This window comes from Coregonus lavaretus (genome assembly GCF_964263955.1).
Source record: "Coregonus lavaretus genome assembly, chromosome: 19".
Lineage (NCBI taxonomy): Eukaryota > Metazoa > Chordata > Actinopteri > Salmoniformes > Salmonidae > Coregonus > Coregonus lavaretus.
In genome coordinates, this window is record NC_140006.1 from 29,204,473 (window position 1) to 29,227,005 (window position 22,533).

Here is a 22,533-nt window from a genome sequence, read left to right on the forward strand (position 1 = left end):
AGAATGTACCGGTGTCCTCATGTCGTTTTTACCAGGGTTCCCACTATGTCCATGGCCAGCGGGTTTCCGAAGTGTGCTTTTGGGGCAGTGATTTGACACTCTGGGCAGCTGCGACAGTCTTCCACGGCCCTCCTCATCCCCGGCGGCGATCCGTTCCCGGGTCTTCTCCATTCCCAGGTGCGCCAACAACAGATGGGTGTGGGCCAGCTGAAGAACGGTTCCCGCATAATGTCGGGGCAGCAATAGTACCTCTCGAAGTTCCCCCTGTTGGCGAGACACCTGATACAAAAGGTTATTCTTGATTTGGAAATGGGGTTATCGCCAGTCACTCACCCCCGGAAGTAGCTGGCCATCCACCGCGTGGCCCACCTCGCCTCCGGGGCTCACTGATGGCATCAACTCCTCTCGAGCCGGGCAATTCCATGCAAGGTGCCCCCGGGCGCCACACTCAAAACACCTTCTTTGGTCTCCATCTACCTGGGGTTGTCGGCGGCGGTTCGGCTCTCCCCCAGCAGTCTCTCTGCGGGTCTGCAGCCCCTTGGACCCATTGACTGTCGTTTCGGGGTATACGGTGGTGGGGGTGTCCTTCCGTCCCCTCTGCCTGGCTCCCCTTCAGCAGGGCCTCGGTGTTCTGATGCGTCTCCACTGCTTCCAGGAGGTCCTCCAAGGCTGTACCCATAGCGACTGAGTATCTCCCGTTGGGCCCGGACGAACTGAGCTATCAACTCGTCCATGCTAATGCTGCGCAAACGTCAACCCTGATCTGACCACGTTATCAGAATGCCCGCATTCTCCACCACTTGTGGCAGACCAGGGAGTTTGGTCAAGACGTTTACACAGGTCAGACCCGGACAGAATTGTATTAGCTCAGTTTCAAGGGTGTTTATTAAAAAAATAAACAAAGAGAAAATAATAGAACTCCTCCAGGAGACCTCCTCCAGGATACCGTCCCCTGGGCCTTGCTGTATCCTGTGGGGAACAGAACCGAACTCCCTCCGTTATCTCTGGTACTGAGCACGACTGTACGGAAGTAACCTCTCTTCCCCAGTCCCCACTCCTGTGTGCTGCCCTTCTGGCAGCTTTATGGGACTCGTCCAGCTGGTGAGCAATCAGCCCCTTGATTACTCACCAACCACAATCAGCCCTAATTAGTCCTGGCCGGAGAGCCCGTCGAGACCTGGCACGTCCAGCAGAGGGAGCCATCGCCTCTTGATGTAAACTCCGTCTGTCACCAGGCCTCGACGAGTCTCCCCCTGGTGGCTAACCTGCTGTACGCCACAGTATAAAACCATCCATTTTATATGGGAGACCTTAGATGGTTTTCCTTGTTATTCATAGGGTAGGGGTATCTCAAAAACTAAAGTCCTTTTTGAGGATTGATCTCTAGCCTACTAGATCTGTATTAATGGAAGACTTCTACAAAGCGATATGTTGATACAATAAAACCACAGATCAAAGGGGAAACCTTAGTTATCAGTATCTTTAATAAAAAATAAAAATCATAGACACTTTATCAAAACCAAATCATGCTTTTGCACTCTTATTTATACCTCCTCTATGCAAAACCCCACAGAGAATATAACTTTCTTTGTAGAACCGTATAGAAGAATGGCTGGGGCTTTAGACTGGACAGAGGAAAATAAAGCAAACGCATAAATGTGACAAGTTGTTTTATTAATGAAAATGCAACTGCAACTGGCATGTATCAAAATATCAATTTGGCAAAGCTTTTCACAAAATAGTTTGCCGTGCAAGTTCCTACCCAAAAATGACTTACATCAAAATGGTAAACAGTTATATCAAACAGTCTTGCAATAGTTACCAGAAAATACACATTTTTGCCATAATATGAAAAGCACTGGTTTTCATTCACTATACTGAAAGTCCAACCAGAGACACCATCGTGTCTTGTGTACAGAATCAAAAAATACCAAAAATAAATTAAATATGGAATGTTTTATGTTATGACTGGATCACTGTCCAATCTACTAATGCCAAGTCATTTCCTTTTCACACCAGAGGCAAACAGTCGGACAATGCATTGAGAGAAGACGATCGACCTTATAAAAAAATAACCGGTTTGGTCACTTAGTTTTGTGCATAGTTTAAAGGCATCTGTTGCCTGTTTGCATTCTAGAAAGGGCTTCAACTCTCTAAAATAACATTGTAGATCATGGCACAGCCCTACCAGAGACAGACCACCTAATTTCGACCTTAATAAGTAGTCATGCTGTTTATACCCTCAACTCACTCTTAACTCAGGTCATCCGGTACTAGTATGGAAGAGTGGTTATTCAAGTGTTGAAAGAATGTTAAGGCCATAGAAATGTAATCTAGATTCTATTTCTATGGTTAAGGCCACATGCGTGCCCTGTTTCCCCCTTACAAAACATTGTTGTTAGGCTACAGTTAAATCCCCAACACTGTACACCTTATCGGTAAAGAAATAAATTGATTTCATACCACATCCAATTGACTTTTTTCACACAAGTAGTCTCGGAGCTGACTGACTCTTGGATCATAAAACCTGTTATAGTTCACAGTGCAAGGAGCAACGAACGGCCCAAAACAGTCCTTTCAGGGCATTTGTGTTGTTCTGCAATCAGATGTTTGTTCAGTATTTTGTCAACAGGACAAGTACTTCATGTGAGTGGTTATTCACATACAGTATGTGCTTTTTTTTACAGAACCAATGTTTAGTTTGTGAAATGCAGCACAAAAGACACTTGTAAACAGTCTTCAGAGCCAGCAGTGAAGTGGGCTCTTCACATTATTTCTTGTATGAGGAAGTATTACTATTAGTCTGAAATGCAGCAACACACAGAAGCTTGTCTCATTCACTAAACATGAACCTCTCTTTGAATTCAAGGTTTCCTCACTTTTCTCACTTTAAAAGCATTAACAAAATGTTTGCAAATGGCACTTTAATCAGAAGGGCCTTGTTGAAAACATTCCCTTCAGGTCTCTGTTAAAAGGGTGACGTGTCAAATTAGTGATGTCAGAGCAGAACTACAGTATAAAATACAAATACATACAGCAGAAGCAACATGAGGTATATATGTATTGCTCTATGTTGAAGTAAAGGGTCCAAATTCAATAAATTAAGTTAAATTACATGGAAAAACAAAAACAGTGGTTAACCTAGATGGGGAGCGTGTTGCAGGGAGTGCTGGGTAATGTAGTTTCTGTCCGATGCGGATATTCGTTTCACTTCCACTCTCTCTCACCTCACCGTGGGCGCCAGTCACGCTTGGTGTGTCATGACCCTTTGCTTCCCTGAGGTAATACTTTGGAGTTTGAGTCTTTGGTGGTAGGAGTCCTCTGTTCCTCTGAGGCCCTACTAGCGCTAGCCTCCTGCTTGTCCCTTCCCTCCTTCCAGCCTTGCTTGTTCAGGCTCAGGTGGCTCATCATGGTCTGGGACAGCCGTGTGTCGGAGAAGCGTGACCATTCCACAAACAGAGGCTCTACCACGTACGCCATGAAGCCTGCAGGAGAAGACATCTCTCATTCAGAGCAAGTTCTGACAAATAAATCACACAATGCTGCTAAGGTCAGAAGCAGAAAAACCCAACCACAAGCAAATGTACAAATATTAAGTAGGAGTACATTTTAAATAATTGTCAGTAGCCTTGTCCGAGCCAGAATCGCCCAGAGGCCAGGAGGAGCTCCTATTTCTGTAGCATGAGGCAGCCTGATGTACAAGTTCACCCCTGGACAGGTCACTAAATCGTAATAAAATATAAATTCATCATATACTGCAGACTTAGATTAAGAGGGGTAACTTTACCAATCTGTATATTGGCAACCGAGTTGGATTGCCTGTCACAGAGTGGGGTTACTTCAAGATTATGTTTCCTCTCAATGTCACCTGATGAAAAGAAGGATTGGTTAATACTCATTATAGAAACTGTACTGTCACGCTTGGTTGCACTCTTAATAAACACCTGGATTAAGATTAGAGAAGACTAGCCCAGTCCCGAGTTTCGTGGTGCAGTACCTTGGTGGAAGAACTCCTCTGTCACTTTCTCGCTCCACTGTTTGCTGAGTTTCCACGGTCGGCAGGGGTTGCAGATGTCCGCACACTTCAGAGCCATCTTTACAGGGTCAATCAGGAAAACAGAGCGGAGACTCAGAAAATGACAATTTATCGCTCAGTTTGTCTCACTCTCTCTCTTTCCTCTCCATCAGCCTCAACCACATGGATGATTCACTTTGACTGTTTCAAGCCGGACATTTTGCAACACTTCAGTGCCTCAGAGATTCACATGATCTCTTAAAGCCACAAATCATTCCACAACAGTTCAAAAGGGCAATGGATAGTACAATCATTTATGCTCCTTTTGTTAGGTGGGAAACACCTTGCTCACCTGAAGGATAAAGTTTCGATGTCCACCGTTCGTGAGGCAGAGGTCTCCCTTGTCCAAGTGTGTCCTGAACTCTGACAGATAGTCATTCTGCCTGCTGATGTCCGTAGCCAGAATCAGGGATCCAAGCCGCTCCTCCATGTTCAATCTAAATGACAACAACATCCAATCAATATTTATTAGTATATACACTAATGAAACAGTCATTTTCATAAACATAATCGCAAAGTCCTTTTTTACTGCAATGTTTCAATGGCAATGAAGTCTGAAGATACATTTAAATTAGCTACATCTGGGGACCCCATAGTTAGTATTACATAAACTAAATGTCTTAGTGGATGTAGTTAAATAGACTAGATCTGATCACTAGCAGTAATCACTTGCATCTGATAAAACCAAATCAAGCACTTTACATAGCGATCCTAATCCAATCAAACCTTTTTCATGGCACACAACAAAACACCAGATTAGAGGAAACTAAATTCAGAGGATGTCCTGTCATTCTCTGTGTCCAGTAACAAAATATAAATGTGTCTCTCCTACAGGTGCTATGCATATATAATTGCCCTAAGGGGACAAATAAAGTTGTTTGAACTGAATCGAATAAACAGGTGAACTGACCTGTCCTCAGCGGGGAGGTGGGACAGCAGGTCTGACTCGCGGAGCAGGCCCACGGCAGACTTCCAGTGGTGATTCTCCAAAACTGAGCTATTCTACAATGGCAAACACAACCAAAAAATACTTGTATTACTTATTAAAGAGCTCAATATATTGTACATGGGCTAGTTGATGTCTGATGCCAGCTATTAACATGTATTTCAAAGTCATTCAACATTTGATGGAAAACTACATCAGCATTTTATCCATCAAAGAGACTCAAATAATGACGAGTAGAGTAGTACTTCATTCATCCCAGTTTGGGAAATTGTTTAATCACCACAAGCATCAGCATTGAGTCCATGCGCTATTTCCAGTATAGGGCCTTACCTTGTACAGTGCTGCTAGGTAATGGTCCGTTTTGATGAGGAAAGGCTGGTTGACGCCCGGATGGTCCAGATCATGGGTGGCAGCAGCCAGCAGACCCAGCAGGAGATCACAGGAAGTCAGCGTCTCAGCAAGCTGCAAACACACAGAACCTTCATCATCAGACTCCTCATGAAGTCACAGTTGGAACAAACCTCTCCAGGTGTACTTGTAGATTCGTATTATTTTATTGAAAGTCCATACATTTTGAAGGATACAAGCTCAAATGTCTTACAAAAATCTACACATCCTTCTACAAAATAAAACACTAAACAAACAAACACAAAAATACATACATGGTTTCCAGTATCGATATATTTTATGACCTTATTTTTACAGAGCATATCATTCAGGTGTAGATTAGTAATTTCTTAGTGATAAACCATGTAATTTTCTCTCACATTGGGCTCCTGCAGGTAACAATACATGGCCTGAGTCACGTCCGCAGCGTGGACTGCATTGTGGTAGGGGTTCTGGCAGCGGTAGTCCTCTTGAATCATGACTAATAATAACACAAACACATTGGTTATTCAGTTAATTTGTAGTAGGTTTCAACTATGCATCACCACTTCATTCAAGTAGACAATATTGGGTTTAAATATATCCATGTCCCAATGCAATATGGTGTATTTAATCATTTGAAATGTATGCATTTCCATACCAAAAAATCTTCTAAGTTTAACCATGTCCAACTGGAAGAGCTCTATTAACCCATAACTGTTGAATAAGTGAAAGGTCAGGTTGACGAGGCTGTTCCCTGTCAGAAAGCAGAACAGAAACAATTAATTAACAAATGCATAATAACACTACAGTTTGTAATAACAGACAAGGGACACATGATTTAATTGTCTTACTCTTTAATCTAAAGTTGAACTCCAACCACATATAATTAGTCTGACTAGCAAAACGCCATCCACAACAAAATCACGTCCTCCACATTTATACAAACTATTATGTTTCATGATTGAACATTCTCCAAATAGAAATGGAGAGCAATATTTGTGTCAAGGTGAGCCATAAAACCAGCATGCATTGCATCTGCAATTCTCAAACAGCAGAGGGCAACAATCACCTAGGAAAACACCGTACCGTTTGTAAGTCTGTCAAACAGGAAAATATCAAAGTTCCAGTTTCCAACCTTCTGCAGCATTAACTGAAACATATGAAATATTATACAGTTAGGCCTACTCAGTGATACTACAACACTAACATCTACAAAACAGATGACAAAATACTGTTGCTAGATAGAATCGCAGTGGCACTGACCTTGGCTTGACCTGTGTAGTCATCGTCAAGGATGTAGCCTAGAGGGTTGGATGCTGGGATGCCGTGGAAGAACCGTGACGAGTGGAGGTATCTCTGAAAGCTCAGCAGCCTGCGGACATTCCTGGCAGACACAGGCCGCGCAGCCTCAGGTCGGGCTATGGAAACATACAGTTGAAGTCAGAAGTTTACATACACCTTAGCCAAATACATTTAAACTCCGTTTTTCACAATTCCTGACATTTAATCCTAGTAAAAATTCCCTGTCTTAGGTCAGTTAGGATCACCACTTTATTTTTAAAATGTGAAATGTCAGAATAATAGTAGAGAGAATGATTTATTTCAGCTTTTGTTTCTTTCATCACATTCCCAGTGGGTCAGAAGTTTACAAACACTCAATTAGTATTTGGTAGCATTTCCTTTAAATTGTTTAACTTGGGTTAAACATTTCGGGCACCCTTTTTCCTCCAAACATAACAATGGTCATTATGGCCAAACAGTTCTATTTTTGTTTCATCAGGCCAGAGGACATTTCTCCAAAAAGTACGATCTTTGTCCCCATGTGCAGTTGCAAACCGTAGTCTGGCTTGTTTAGATAAACGTGGTACCTTCAGGCGTTTGGAAATTGCTCCCAAGGATGAACCAGACTTGTGGAGCTCTACACATTTTTTTCGGAGGTCTTGGCTGATTTCTTTAGATTTTCCCATGACGTCAAGCAAAGAGGCACTGAGTTTGAAGGTAGGCCTTGAAATACATCCACAGGTACACCTCCAATTGACTCAAATGATGTCAATTAGCCTATCAGAAGCTTCTAAAGCCATGACATCATTTTCTGGAATTTCCCAAGCTGTTTAAAGGCACAGTCAACTTAGTGTATGTAAACTTCTGACCCACTGGAATTGTGATACAGTGAATTTTAAGTAAACAATTGTTGGAAAAATGACTTGTGTCATGCACAAAGTAGATGTCCTAACCGACTTGCCAAAACTATAGTTTGTTAACAAGAAATTTGTGGAGTGGTTGAAAAACGAGTTTTAATGACTCCAACCTAAGTGTATGTAAACTTCCGACTTCAACTGTAAGTACAGAACCATTAACGTTAGCTATGGTTGAAATGCACTCACTTTCTTTTAAAGCTAAGCCAAGTTTATATAGCTAACAACTGAATCCATTTAAAGTAAGAGTAACATCATGCTTTGTTGCATTATCAAGTAGCTTTCAGGAGATCTTTTCCATAAAGTAATCTTTCAAGTTGAAGTTAGCTAGCTAGGTCACATGTTGTTGTTAAAACAAACACCAGAAATGGTCTGTTGGCACAGAATTCCATACTCTTCATCTGCTTGTAAAACAAAGGAATCGACACTCTCTGTACTAAAAGCATAGCACCGCATATCATTCAGGACAACGTAAAATACACACCAATACAATAAGTCAATAACAAATCGGGCTGATACCGTTAGTTGGTTTGCTGTACTAAAATCAATATACAACAGATGCATTTCACAGAGTGTGAATAACCTGTTTACTGTGAAACTTTTTGAAAAGACGAAGGAAGAGTCCCAAGCCAATTCAAACAGTGAGTAGCCCTAAAATTCCATCTGCACGGACAGAGGACAAACAGAGAGGATTTGAGCCTGCCATGCCGTGGTCACCCCAACTACTGTGACTGGTGCAAAGGGGTGTGAGTGTGCAGACATGCTGCTGACACAGCAGTCCATTCTCCAGCCAGCTGGCAGCCCACCAATCTCAGTCCTGCATTGTCAACACACACCATGGCAGACTAGCAAGCCTCAAATAGCCTCTTGCAGCAAACTAGCATTCTAGAAATGTATTCAAAAGATCAAGGCACCTACAGACAGAGCCAGGACAAATTAATGTCTAATGTCTAACAGGCGATGGTCCCCAACAATTCTAAAATGCAATATTGATTGCTGGAAAATTTTGCACAGTCAGCAAACACAACATATAAGATCACATCAATAGGACAGTCAGCTGGATGGCTTCCATTTATCAGTTTGCTAGAAACACTTTGTACAATGGTCTTTTTATAGACCTTTTCAGACAATTCAATTTGACAAGTGACTAATATCATAAATGCTTTCATTTTATTAATTCAAGCACATGACTGTTTAAATGTAGCAAGAATAGCACTCAAGTCTCATATCCATTAGATGCACTACCTACATTTGGGATTGTTTAGTGTTCACTTCATACAGTATCTGCCATTTCGTTCATACGTCTATGTATCAGACAAAGGGTTACTTCGATCAAAGAGCAACAAGCAACAAATCATGGGTTGCAAAAAGGTCCAGCTTCTTTATTGATAGAAGAGATTTCAAGGGGTGGTGGCACATTGAATGGGAGTTTTTGGTTCTTACTTACAGTGCAAAGTTCGGAAATCGACATACAAGTAGGGATGAGACCCTCTTCGCTCTGGTTCAAACTCCACCTGGCTTCTGACTCTCACATCTCCTAGAAGGAATGGGAAAACATCGTCCTCAAGGTACTTGCAATAATGAGGGGTTTCATTTAGTAAAGCATTGGGCCTGCTAAGACTGAGGCTTCGTCCCAAATGGCACCCTATTCCCTATGTAGTGCACTACTTTTGACCAGAACCCTGGTCAAAAGTAGTGCACTTTATAGGGTATAGGGTGCCATTTAGGAAACTGAAACGACACAGACACAGCTAAACAGGAAGCCTGGCTGTGACACAGTGCCAAAGTGACTATTAGTATTCACACTGGTGTCAGTGTAGAGCTGGAGAAGAGGCAGGCCTCTCTATTCAGACTAGATCAAAACAGACTCTGCAGTTATACTAGATAAGGTAGTTAATAGGTAATACAATCTGTTATCTTGTTAGGAGACATCTTACATCTTACATTCCTCACCTGTGATATAAAATATCTTAAGTACTGTTATCCATACGGACTAAGAAAGAGGAAGTGTTTAAGATCCTGTATTCATAAGAGACAATGAATACAGGATCTTAAACAGAAACACATACACTTTCTTAGTCAGTATGACTAGGTAACAGTACCCACAGATGTACACACAAGATTAGACATGCTAGATATTGCAGCAGTAGAGATATATTGCTTATCTACTGAATAACAAACACGCATCAAACCATTACTTAAATAATCAATATCCTTATGGATGGTGAAAATGTAGTTGAAGGTCATTCGATATGTTTCAATATTTATGGAGTGATACAAAAATCCAGTGAATATCATACCATACGTACCGAGCATGCGAATATAGAGAGCCGTTTGATCCTCACTGTCATAGGAGATCGCCCCACGTCTCTGCAAGGACACAAGAAAAGGATCATTTAGACAAAACTCCTAGAATGAAACACAATTGTTGGTGTGTTTTGTTCCCCTCTAAGAAAAGGATGATGCAAACTTTGCAAATTCCCCTAGGTTGTGAGCTGTATTTCAAAAGCTCTCCAAATTAAATTGACATAACTTTAAACATTTCAAACAGAGGGGGGATGATAAAATAAGCAGGTTAGCGTTTTTCGTCATGAATCTTGTTCTGGAGGCAGCTCTGCAGAGTGGTCACTAGCTGGCACAGCCACAAAGTCACAATCTGATTTTAAACCTTAACCCTAACCTTAACCACACTGCTAACCTTATGCCTAACCCTAGCCTTTTTATTTCTTTGCCAATTTGGACTTTGTGGCTGTGGAATCTGACTTTGTGGATGTGTTATGTAGTGGAAACCAGCACACAGCCCAGTCAGTTACTCTCCTCTCCTCTCTGCTCTCCTCTCCTCTCTTCTCCCTCTGCAGCAAATGCTGGCTCAGCGCCACATCTGGGTGTCCCCAGCTGGCATCAAATTCTAACTATGACGTCAATCTGCTCAACCTATTTGTATAAATGATATTCCTCCATCTGCCCATCCCTAGCCGCATAAGCGTTGTTGAATGCGAAGGCATAAAACATAAATGCCATACGGACTTCTTTAGCCAGTGGCTGTATTTATACAGTCTTGCATGTGACCTTGCATTGAAGTTAGATTACAATACCTGATATCAAATTAACTGCTGGGCTATACCATACCAGTATACAACTGTAAGCCAAGTCAAAACAGATCAGAGAGGACTGACAGCGAAAGGGGGTGATTACAGAGTAATATGATCCAGGGGGTGACCATGGAGGGAGGCAGAGGAAGGCTGACCTACAATATAGGAGCTGGGCAATTCCGCACGAGGTTGGCCCAAGGCTAATTATGATGTTTAGGATCTTCCTGAAATGAAATCCATAGAAAGACCCTTTGGGGAAGGATGTTTGGCATAACTTTGAAATCTGTATCCAAAATAATTATTGAGAAATAACTAATTCAAGTTGGGAGATGACTACAACAATGATTCTGTAGATGCTTTAAAAGACAGCCTTGGTGTCATTTGAAACTTACCTTGTGCTCTGAAATATGATTAGTGTTTAGATCAAGAATATAATTTCTGTACATACATTTATGGATAATTCAAAATACATATACACAGTGTATGTAAATATCTCAAAAGTGCCCATTTTGCTTTTGTTCATTTTGGACATACTGTTTGAAACAAGAATACTCTACAAGTACATCACATTTCCAGCATGGGCTCTCTGATACTTTTTAAGTTATGATACATCATAAATATCTTTGGGCCAATCTCGTATGGAATGGCCCAGCTGACAGACGACCCAAAATGGTGGTTGGTGGGTCATCGCGCGCTTCTACGCTAAATGCAACCAATTGAGTAGCAGGCAACCCGCACAGCAATGAACTAGAATCAACCCTGTTAGTGCATGTATGGACAAGCCTAGGTCATCAAGTAACTTGTTACTTTAAACAGTCAGTTGTATGAACTGAGTAACGAAAACGTGCCAAAGATTTTGTTGACAAATCAAAGCATGTCTCTTCCGCTGGATTATCTGTGAGAAGAGAACCCTTGCCAAGGTTTGACAGTGTTACAATACTGTTAATGGGTCGTTCCACAAAATGAGTGCCTTTTGCGTGCGTCCCTTTGATATTTTAAGTAGAAATTGTGCACCAATATTGAATTTTAAAAGCCTGTTATATTAAATGAAGTGCCCTTTAATATAGAATACATGGAAAATTCATTAAATCAGATTTACAATATGAATAAAGACTTGCTAAAGTGCCAAAATGCAGCATTTTTACATGTTCCTCCATGCACCCAACATTTTCCCAAGTTTTCACCATCATAGTAAAGCCCTAGTTATTTTGTTGCTTTGAAAAAGTCATTTCTGAAGATTATTTATTTCATGTGATGAGTGATTCATTTACGTCTGTCCCTCATTTCAAGGTCAGCCCTGTTACGTGAACTGAACTCTCATTTTAATATGGTGAAAATATTTCTTTCTACATCTTTTTTGAAGAAACAATGAACATCTAATAGCCAAATCAGTTTAAAAGCAGGTGAGCTGGTTCTACTCTTTTTGGCCATTTTCTGGTGTTTTGTGGTGGAAAACTGAGTGGGTCGAGCATAACACATCAACCCTGTTACCCATAGATAGACAGGCTAGAAATGTTTTAACAATTTCCTTTGTTTTTGTGAAGCTTTCATTCAATTGCCCCTCCCTGTTGCTTCCATTCCCCCTGGCACAAGGGGACTTAAGGATAATTTAAGATGAAATCGTCAACCCTGTTACGGTCAACCCTGTTACGGTCAACCCTATTACTTTATTTGGCAGCAATTACTATAGTCGTTTAAACTCGAAATGGGGAAAAAAAATGTTTTAATGAAGTTGAACTCTTTATGACAGAATGTTAAAATTAGTTGAAATTAAAAGTAATTTGTCTAAGTCACACTTCTCAAAAGGCATCGAATTGGTGGAAAGGCCCGAATACTGGCTGTGACCCCTGTCTGTTTGCGGAGTTGTTTTCCTATTGTGTTTATGGAGCAGCTAATGACACAGTATATACTGATATGGATTGGACTACTTCTCTATTCTATTGTCTGACTCATCCTATCTCTAGTTTATCATCCTCAATTCAAACGATATACTGGCAATTGCACAAGGTCTTAGTTTATGGGCAGACAATACTACAACATTACATATAGCCTAGGCTACAGTTTAAAAAAGCTAATCTAATATGAACTAAACAGACAAAGAAGTATATGAAACCGTGGTTTGAAGGCAGTATTTGTAGTACCAACAACACCATTGTTAACACAAATCAGTTGTTTATGGTAGCCAGAGCCGGGGTATATGAGGCCCTCACAGGGACAAGGGCTGTAAGACATCCAAACTTGCTGTGCCCATATGTGCTTCAGACAAGCTATCCAGACAAGCAACTGGCATCTCCCTTCACATGGCGCTATGTTGGCTGTGCCGGTTTGCCTCGCTGCACTCCAAGCACTGTGGCGTCTGTCAGGCTGGGACGGACATATGCCTCCATTCCTCATGCCACTCGCTCCTGTTAAAATGCTTGACCTTAGATGCTATGTTCACAAGTCAACACACAACTGCTGCTCACGACTCTGCTCTCAGTGCAATCTCAATGCAAGTGGACTGGCTGCATCATTCAATAAATCTCAGTATGTCATTGTGATTACTTTTGACAACGATGGAATCAAATCAGACGCACACAACATCCTTTCAAACACAGTGGTACAGTTTCTTCCAAAAACCAGCAAGTTTGGTGAATTAACAGAAACACACTGTTATTTCTTGCTACCCACAATTTCTTCCAACTCAACATCACATTCAGATTTTTTAGTCCCAATTCAGTTATCCATCACAAAACTGCTAAGACTTGCTACAAATGGCCTGTCTTATCAAGACCTCATATTATAAGCCCACCAATAAAATAAGCAGTATACTGTATGTTATGTGAAATGGATGATGTTTCTATGATACTACTACTATTTATGCTACTACAAATACTACCACTGCACTACTACTACTACCAGGGCTCTATATTAACATTTTTAGTTGGTAACACTGGTGCTCCCAACTATAAAAATGTAGGAGCACCACATAAAATTTAGGAGCACCAGAAAATAAGATTTTTTAAAATTGATTGAGATACAGCCTTTATTGGGCCTATATGAATTCTAGCTACTTTTGAAGCACATGTTGTGCCCTAGAAACTAATATGTAACCCTGTAAAGGTATTTGTTTATTATTAAGTGTCCATAATTACAAGTTATCAAACCAGTTCACACGGTTGGTTAACTTTGGAGACGCCTTTGGTAAATCCGCTTTTAGTTTTTCTGGAATAATCTCCCAAAAACAGTACACATAGAGGCCTTAGTGTCCCTAGGACAGTTTAGAGAGTGGACAGAGGAATTTTATAATGAAGAATGTGTGTTTAGTTCATTGTGTTTTCTGTATATTTATGTTTGTCTGTGCAATTTGTGTCGTGTTGTATTTTACTTGTTTTATATTGTATTCCATTTTTTTGTTCTATAAAATTGTATATGCAGGGCTCCCTTGAAAAAGAGACACTGGTCTCAATTGTGACTCCCTGCTAAAATACCTGTTATTGAAATTACAAAGTAATTTGTGGAATATTAGGTTTCTACATCGTGTAAAAAGCACTGTTTCCTACTGAGATGCATTACATTGAAAATTGTACACTGTCAATTTAAGAATGTCACGTTTGTGAGTGATCATTGATCTCCTGAAGAAGCTATCCCTTTTCCATTCTTTCTATGTCCCAAAATGTTTGGATATACTGGTAAGTTTTCCAGGTTGTTAGCTAGCTAGCTAATGAGGTAACATGACGGAACAAAGTGTTAACGGCCTGCGAGTAGTTTTAGAACAGCTCACGACATGGTTTATGAATGTAAAATGCAGCCCGCCAATGGAGATGCATATAGCTGCAGCGCCAATGCGCAATAGAAGTTGTAAAAAAAATTACACCTAGTGCCGGTAATATGGGTCACAACTTTTGAATGGTTTGGGCTAGAAACAAGCGGTTCTCTCTGCAGTAATGGAACCACCACACTCACCACCACACTCACGAACCTGCCTAATCATTAAAACAATTATGGTAACGCTTTATTTTAAGGGTCTATAATAAACCATTTATAAAGGCATTAACAAACCGTTTGCTCACCATTTATTAATCAATACTCCCACATTTGTAAATGTTAGTCAGCTAGTTATTCACACATGTATATATTTCCTTAAACATCCTGTGTTGTGTGCTTATCTTTTTACCAGGTACTGCAGAAATGCCTACCAATGGCATGCCCATCTTCATGTGAGAAGTTACACTGGTCACTCAAAACATTTATAAAGTATAAATAGCACTCACTTAAACTTATGGTAGTTTAATATCTAACTTACACTACCGGTCAAAAGTTTTAGAACACCTACTCATTCAAGGGTTTTTCTTTATTTTTACTATTTTCTACATTGTAGAATAATAGTGAAGACATCACAATTATTAAACAACACATATGGAATCATGTAGTAACCAAAAAGTGTTAAACAAATCTAAATGTATTTTATATTTGAGATTCTTCAAATAGCCACCCTTTGCGTTGATGACAGCTTTGCACACTCTTGGCATTCTCTCAACCAGCTTCATGAGGTAGTCACCTGGAATGCATTTCAATTAACAGGTGTGCCTTCTTAAAAATTAATTTGTGGAATTTCTTTCCTTCTTAATGAGTTTGAGCCAATCAGTTGTGTTGTGACAAGTTAAGGGGGTATACAGAAAATAGGCCTATTTCGTAAAAGACCAAGTCCATATTATGGCAAGAACAGCTCAAATAAGCAAAGAGAAACGACACATCTCAAAATCAACTGTTCAGAGGATACCGTGTGAATCAGGTCTTCATGGTCGAATTGCTGCAAAGAAACCACTACTAAAGGACACCAATAAGAAGAAGAGACTTGTTTGGGCCAAGAAACACGAGCAATGGACATTAGACCGGCGGAAATTTGTCCTTTGGTCTGGAGTCCAAATTTGAGATTTTTGGTTCCAGCCGCGGTGTGGGTGAACGGATGATTTACGCATGTGTATTTCCCACCGTAAAGCATGGAGGAGGAGGTGTTATGGTGTGGGGGTGCTTTGCTGGTGACACTGTCTGTGATTTATTTAGAATTCACACTTTTTTGTTGTTGTATTTTACCCCCTTTTTCTCCCAATTTCGTGGTATCCAATTGGTAGTTACAGTCTTGTCCCATCGCTGCAACTCCCGTACGGACACGGGAGAAGTGAAGGTCGAGAGTCGTGCGTCCTCCGAAGCACTGTGTCAAGAAAATGCTTCTTGACACAGTGCCCGCTTAACCCGGAAGCCAGCCGCACCAATGTGTCGGAGGAAACACCGTACACCTGGCGACCGAGTCAGCGTGCACTGCACCCGGCCTGCCACAGGAGTCGCTAGTGCGCGATGGGACAAGAACATCCCTGCCGGCCAAACCCTCCCCTACCCTGGACGACGCTGGGCCAATTGTGCGGCGCCCCATGGTTCTCCCGGTCGAACCGGGATCTCTAATGGCACAGCTGCCTTAGACCACTGCGCCACTCGGGAGGCCCAGAATTCACACTTAACCAGCATGGCTACCACAGCATTCTGCAGCGATACGCCATCCCATCTGGTTTGGGCTTAGTGGGACTATCATTTGTTTTTCAACAGGACAATGACCCAACACACCTCCAGGTTGTGTAAGGGCTATTTTACCAAGAAGGAGAGCGATGGAGTGCTGCATCAGATGACCTGGCCTCCACAATCCCCGACCTCAAGCAAATTGAGATGGTTTGGGATGAGTTGGACCGCAGAGTGAAGGAAAAGCAGCCAACAAGTGCTCACCATATGTGGGAACTCCTTCAAGACTGTTGGAAAATCATTCCAGGTGAAGCTGGTTGAGAGAATGCCAAGAGTGTGCAAAGCTGTCATCAAGGCAAAGGGTGGCTATTTGAAGAATGTCTAATATAAAATATATTTTGATTTGTTTAACACTTACAGTGAGGGAAAAAAGTATTTGATTTTGTACGTTTGACCACTGACAAAGAAATGATCAGTCTATAATTTTAATGGTAGGTTTATTTGAACAGTGAGAGACAGAATAACAACAAAAAAATCCAGAAAAACTCATGTCAAAAATGTTATAAATTGATTTGCATTTTAATTAGGGAAATAAGTATTTGACCCCTCTGCAAAACATGACTTAGTACTTGGTAGCAAAACCCTTGTTGGCAATCACAGAGGTCAGACGTTTCTTGTAGTTGGCCACCAGGTTTGCACACATCTCAGGAGGGATTTTGTCCCACTCCTCTTTGCAGATCTTCTCCAAGTCATTAAGGTTTCGAGGCTGACGTTTGGCAACTCGAACCTTCAGCTCCCTCCACAGATTTTCTATGGGAGACTGGCTAGGCCACTCCAGGACCTTAATGTGCTTCTTCTTGAGCCACTCATTTGTTGCCTAGGCCGTGTGTTTTGGGTCATTGTCATGCTGGAATACCCATCCACGACCCATTTTCAATGCCCTGGCTGAGGGAAGGAGGTTCTCACCCAAGATTTGACGGTACATGGCCCCGTCCATCGTCCCTTTGATGCGGTGAAGTTGTCCTGTCCCCTTAGCAGAATAACACCCCCAAAGCATAATGTTTCCACCTCCATGTTTGACGGTGGGGATGGTGTTCTTGGGGTCATAGGCAGCATTCCTCCTCCTCCAAACACGGCGAGTTGAGTTGATGCCAAAGAGCTCCATTTTGGTCTCATCTGACCACAACACTTTGACCCAGTTCTCCTCTGAATCATTCAGATGTTCATTGGCAAACTTCAGACGGGCATGTATATGTGGGGGACCTTGCGGGCGCTGCAGGATTTCAGTCCTTCACGGCATAGTGTGTTACCAATTGTTTTCTTGGTGACTATGGTCCCAGCTGCCTTGAGATCATTGACAAGATCATCCCGTGTAGTTCTGGGCTGATTCTTCACCGTTTTCATGATCATTGCAACTCCACGAGGTGAGATCTTGCATGGAGCCCCAGGCCGAGGGAGATTGACAGTTATTTTGTGTTTCTTCCATTTGCGAATAATCGCACCAACTGTTGTCACCTTCTCACCAAGCTGCTTGGTGATGGTCTTGTAGCCCATTGCAGCCTTGTGTAGGTCTACAATCTTGTCCCTGACATCCTTGGAGAGCTCTTTGGTCTTGGCCATGGTGGAGAGTTTGGAATCTGATTGATTGATTGCTTCTGTGGACAGGTGTCTTTTATACAGGTAACAAACTGAGATTAGGAGCACTCCCTTTAAGAGTGTGCTCCTAATCTCAGCTCGTTACCTGTATAAAAGACACCTGGGAGCCAGAAATCTTTCTGATTGAGAAGGGGTCAAATACTTATTTCCCTCATTAAAATGCAAATCAATTTATAACATTTGTGACATGCGTTTTTCTGGATTGTTTTGTTGTTATTCTGTCTCTCACTGTTCAAATACACTTACCATTAAAATTATAGACTGATCATTTCTTTGTCAGTGGGCATACGTACAAAATCAGCAGGGGATCAAATACTTTTTTCCCCCTCACTGTATTTGGTTACTACATGATTCCATATGTGTTATTTCATAGTTTATGTCTTCACTATTATTCTACAATGTAGAAAATAGTAAAAATAAAGTGTTCTAAAACTTTTGACCGGTAGTGTATATGTGAGAACAAATATGTGAGAACAATATCTTTGGTGAACAAATGTTTGATTTTGTTGTTATAATAAGATTGGTAGCAACATGTGAAAATCGTTGTGGAAATCTGTTGCAGTTCAAGTCGACTACAAAACGCACAATGCAATGCTCTCTCTATGCGCTGGCTAGCTAGCAAACGTAGCTACACACAATAATACCAAAGTCAATATCAGCATGTGAAGTAGCTAGTTAGCTGTAAAATCCCCTAAACAACCTGCACTATCAATTTAGGAGTCTACAATCTCATCATGTTCAAGCTGCAGATCGATGTGCCTCACAGAGTGGAGTCTGACATTCACAACGGCACCATGCAATCACAGGAGGTTGGTGGCACCTTAATTGGGGAGGACGGGCTCGTAGTAATGGCTGTAGTGGAACGAGTAGAATAGTATAAAATACATCAAACACAGTTTGATGCCATTCCATTCGCTCCATTCCAGCCATTCTTATGAGCCGTCCTCTCCTCAGCAGCTTCCACTGCATGCAATGCACCCTGGACTGAAGAGGCAGACAAATAGGAGAAATGTGTTAGACCCTCTGTTAAATTTCACATTTCTAGAGGTAGGAATATCGCAAAAAATATGATCAATGGCTCATTCGAGAGAAGACAATCTCCCACGTTATGACATCGGCCAGTATAGAAATCTGACATGTATGATATAAGTTTCCTCAATGTAAAAGTCATATTCCTATTAACTTCCAGTGTAGTGAAAGCGGCTTTATCGCAATGCTACGTCATAACGGCCAAATTTCTGCCTGCTTGAACAGCAATAGCTCAGATACACATGAAAACCTGAAATAACCCAGGGAAGCGATAGAACATCACTCAGAGATGCACAAAAACAATATAACATTCAAAATGGGTGAATTGTTACTTTAAGTAGCTAATGGGATTTAAAGGGATCTGTGAAAGATTCCAGTACTGTTGGCCAAACCCAGCTAATGAAATAAAACACTGCTGGCCTGTGGGAAATTGCTTGCAGAGAGAAAGCTGTCTAATTAGCAGCAACAGGATTGGGTTTCAGGATTGGCCACTGGGAAAATCACACAAACCACATGGAGCAAAGAGAACCTCTCAAATGTCATCACTCACCTACTTTCCCACCACCCAAAGACAGTCAATGACGCCGCAATGATTTTGGACATAGAGCTTTTGTCATTAAAGCCCCCATGCAGTCTTTTTAATTTTATTTTTGAATCATCGCTGTGTGTCTAATAAATCACTGTATGTGTTTATTTCACAAAAATAACTCCAAATATATTTTTGACATTTATTTCCCTGAGCCTCCTTTTGCCATCGAAATGCTCAGTCTGATCGTGTTGGCGAGTTGATACACATTTAAATCTATTTACATATACTGCCCTGATTGGCAGATAGGATCGTCTAGACTCTAGAGAGCCTACCCCCCTTACCCCTTCAAAGTAGGAGGACACATATGCAAATAAAATATGACTTGTCATTGGTCAGAATAATCAGATCAGATTGTGACATCATGCTCTGGCCCAAAAATTCCAGACAAAATTCCTTACACTAAAAGGGCATTATCATAATTTTCACAATTTCAGAGTGTAAATTCGACCTCATAGTGTGGAAATATCATTTAAAAAATAGGAAATATCATTTTTGACAGCACTGTCCCTTTAAATACTTAAATCATGATGGAACCCTAACAGGTCCCCACTGGTGTAACTAAAAGATAAATAACAAGCAAAACAACATTTGACCATACTACTACTTAAAATATTTCACTAAAATCCAGTGTGGTATTCTGCTTATACTGTACCATTTGAAAGTATGAACTGTTCCTGATGAAACCAGTCAAAATCAAAACAAAATATCAGTCCCTCAAAATGTCAGTCCCTGAGAATAGCAGACTATCACAGTGTGAGCTCATAGTGACTCACACCCCACCACTTTTCCCAGTAAGGAAGTAAACAGACACACAGTCCATCTGTCTGCGCTAGCAATATCCTTTTCAAAGTCAAATCAACTCAGTGTTGATAAAGAGGCAGCCATAGTTTACCTAGTAATCCAAACTGACTGTCTGCTGGTGTCAGAGGACCTACCGTACCTTGTGGGAAATCCACCTTGTTAGAATCTCAATCAAGGACCAGATCAGTACAATTCCCATTGTCCTCGCGGCCGAGGATCATAGTCCCTCTCCCTGGCTGTACATGCGTGTGTTTCTGTGTCGTGGTTTTGGCCAAACAACATCATAAACACTCTGACACAGACAAGGGGGGAGAGGTGGGGTAGAGGGGCACGGTGTACATCACTCATACACCTCAATGTCACATTATTCATGACGTAGGGGTTTGAGAAACTAAAAAAGGTGACAGAAAGAGATGACTGCCTAGCCTGGCTTCTACAGTATGTGGGCCTTTCTGTAAGCATGGCGGTTTGGGGAATTGGCATACCGTCATATGAATAGTCAATATGAAATATGGGGCACACAATGAGAGAGATATCCTTTTAGTCAAATCAATCCAGTGTTGATAAAGAGACAGAGTTTACCTAGTAGTCCAAAAATCCACCTTGTGGAAAATCCACCTTGTTAGAATCACAACATTTACATTACATTTTAGTCATTTAGCAGACGCTCTTATCCAGAGCGACTTACAGTTAGTGAGTGCATAATTTTTTTTTGTTCTTCATACTGGCCCCCCGTGGGAATCGAACCCACAACCCTGGCGTTGCAAGCGCCATGCTCTACCAACTGAGCTACACAGGGCCCAGATCAGTACAATTCCCATTGGACCATCCGGCAGAACATCATGAGTGTTCCCAGCCCATACTGTACATCTTGCCACAGCAACATGAGTCCTACAGGATCTGCTGCCAAGGTTAAGACAAAAGCTTTATACTATGACTTTTTAACATGAGGGGAATGAGATCACTGGCGTTCCCAAGTCTCTGTTCTACTATGCACTTAACGTCATTAGAACAATGTGGCTCCTTTAGCTACATAAAGAAAGATTCAGTTGTACCGTTAACATGTTACAATTTTTACATTTACATTTTAGTCATTTAGCAGACGCTCTTATCCAGAGCGACTTACATGAGCAATTAGGGTTAATTGCCTTGCTTAAGGGCACATCGGCAGATTTTTCACCTAGTCGGCTCGGGGATTAGAACCAGCGACCTTTCGGTTACTGGCACAACGCTCTTACCCACTAAGCTACCTGCCGCCCCTAATCTTACACAATACAAGTAAGTATGGCAGGCTGTTGAAGGGAGAGAGACAAAAAGAGGGGAAAGTTTCTCTGAGACGCTCTGGAGCTGTAGCCTTGAATAAATTCAGTCCCAAAACAGGAGTTAGGTATGCCCTCATACCCAGGCAGTGCACAGCCCGAATTAGACTCCCAACCTACGTTGACATCACAGCTGATAAGTGTGGTGAACGGGGACCAGAAATAGAGCACCATCACAAGGCCTCTTACATGACTGCATAAAGAGCATCAGGCCAGGGCTCATACCCACAGCACTGCACAGGAACAGGAAGTCCCACACGCTCATGGCTTGGGAAACTGTGGTCCTTCATGCAGCAGCAGAGTTCCTGCAAGGACAGCTATGCAAACATTCCACTCTAAAAATCGCGCTAACGGGACACTTGGGACATTTCCTGATTATTCCCTCCACTTCAGCGTCATGGAGGGTCCACTAATACACAAGGATAGTTACGATTTCCCGACGATAAATGCTTATTCCTCAAAATGATTAATATGACAAACACCAGACCTCAATGTTGAAAATATCAAAAGGTCAGTTGTTAGAAACAGAAAAGATTGCAGGCATTTGAAAGCAGGCCTAAATATTAACGAAATGTCAGTTGTAGCGTCAACTTCCTCTTTTTCATATGGTGGGAATAGGAATACAAAAACTACTTTTTCATAAGTGTGCAAGCTCTTTCAAAGATAAAATGGAAATCCATTTAAGAGATAATATTCCACATAACACTTTCCAGGGTAATAATGTGACGACAACAAACAATCTTATACTGGACAGGTTTCTGGCTGCGTCCCAAATGGCACCCTATTTCCTATATAGTGCACTACTTTTAAACAGGGCCCATAGCGCTTTGGTCAAAAGTAGTGCACTATATAGGGAATAGGGTGTCATTTGGGATGTAGGATCTGTCCCATAGTCACGTATGATGATGATAAAGCCATCCAAGTGCTGGAAACAGCATAACACGGGTATGTTTGTTTTTCCCGCTCATC

At 41.5% G+C, this 22,533-nt stretch overlaps 1 protein-coding gene across 2 annotated transcripts in view; it reads right to left on the bottom strand.

Annotated features, from left to right (window-relative positions):
• Positions 1-1,655: 1,655 nt before the first annotated feature.
• LOC311146785 (high affinity 3',5'-cyclic-AMP phosphodiesterase 7A-like) overlaps positions 1,656-22,533 on the bottom strand; it is a 28,103-nt gene continuing 7,225 nt past the window's right edge. The window contains exons 2-13 of one of the 2 annotated variants that reach the window (XM_084183366.1): positions 9,895-9,955; positions 9,033-9,119; positions 6,654-6,808; positions 6,477-6,540; positions 6,049-6,144; positions 5,789-5,889; positions 5,352-5,483; positions 4,986-5,077; positions 4,368-4,512; positions 3,998-4,094; positions 3,788-3,868; positions 1,656-3,485 (exon numbers count right to left, since the gene is read on the bottom strand). In XM_084183366.1, the coding sequence (XP_084039492.1) occupies positions 3,259-3,485; positions 3,788-3,868; positions 3,998-4,094; positions 4,368-4,512; positions 4,986-5,077; positions 5,352-5,483; positions 5,789-5,889; positions 6,049-6,144; positions 6,477-6,540; positions 6,654-6,808; positions 9,033-9,119; positions 9,895-9,955 (1,338 nt within the window). In that variant the 3' untranslated portion in view covers positions 1,656-3,258. Of the gene's footprint in view, positions 3,486-3,787; positions 3,869-3,997; positions 4,095-4,367; positions 4,513-4,985; positions 5,078-5,351; positions 5,484-5,788; positions 5,890-6,048; positions 6,145-6,476; positions 6,541-6,653; positions 6,809-9,032; positions 9,123-9,894; positions 9,956-22,533 lie in introns of both variants that reach the window. The other variant, XM_084183365.1, reaches the window with a different exon arrangement.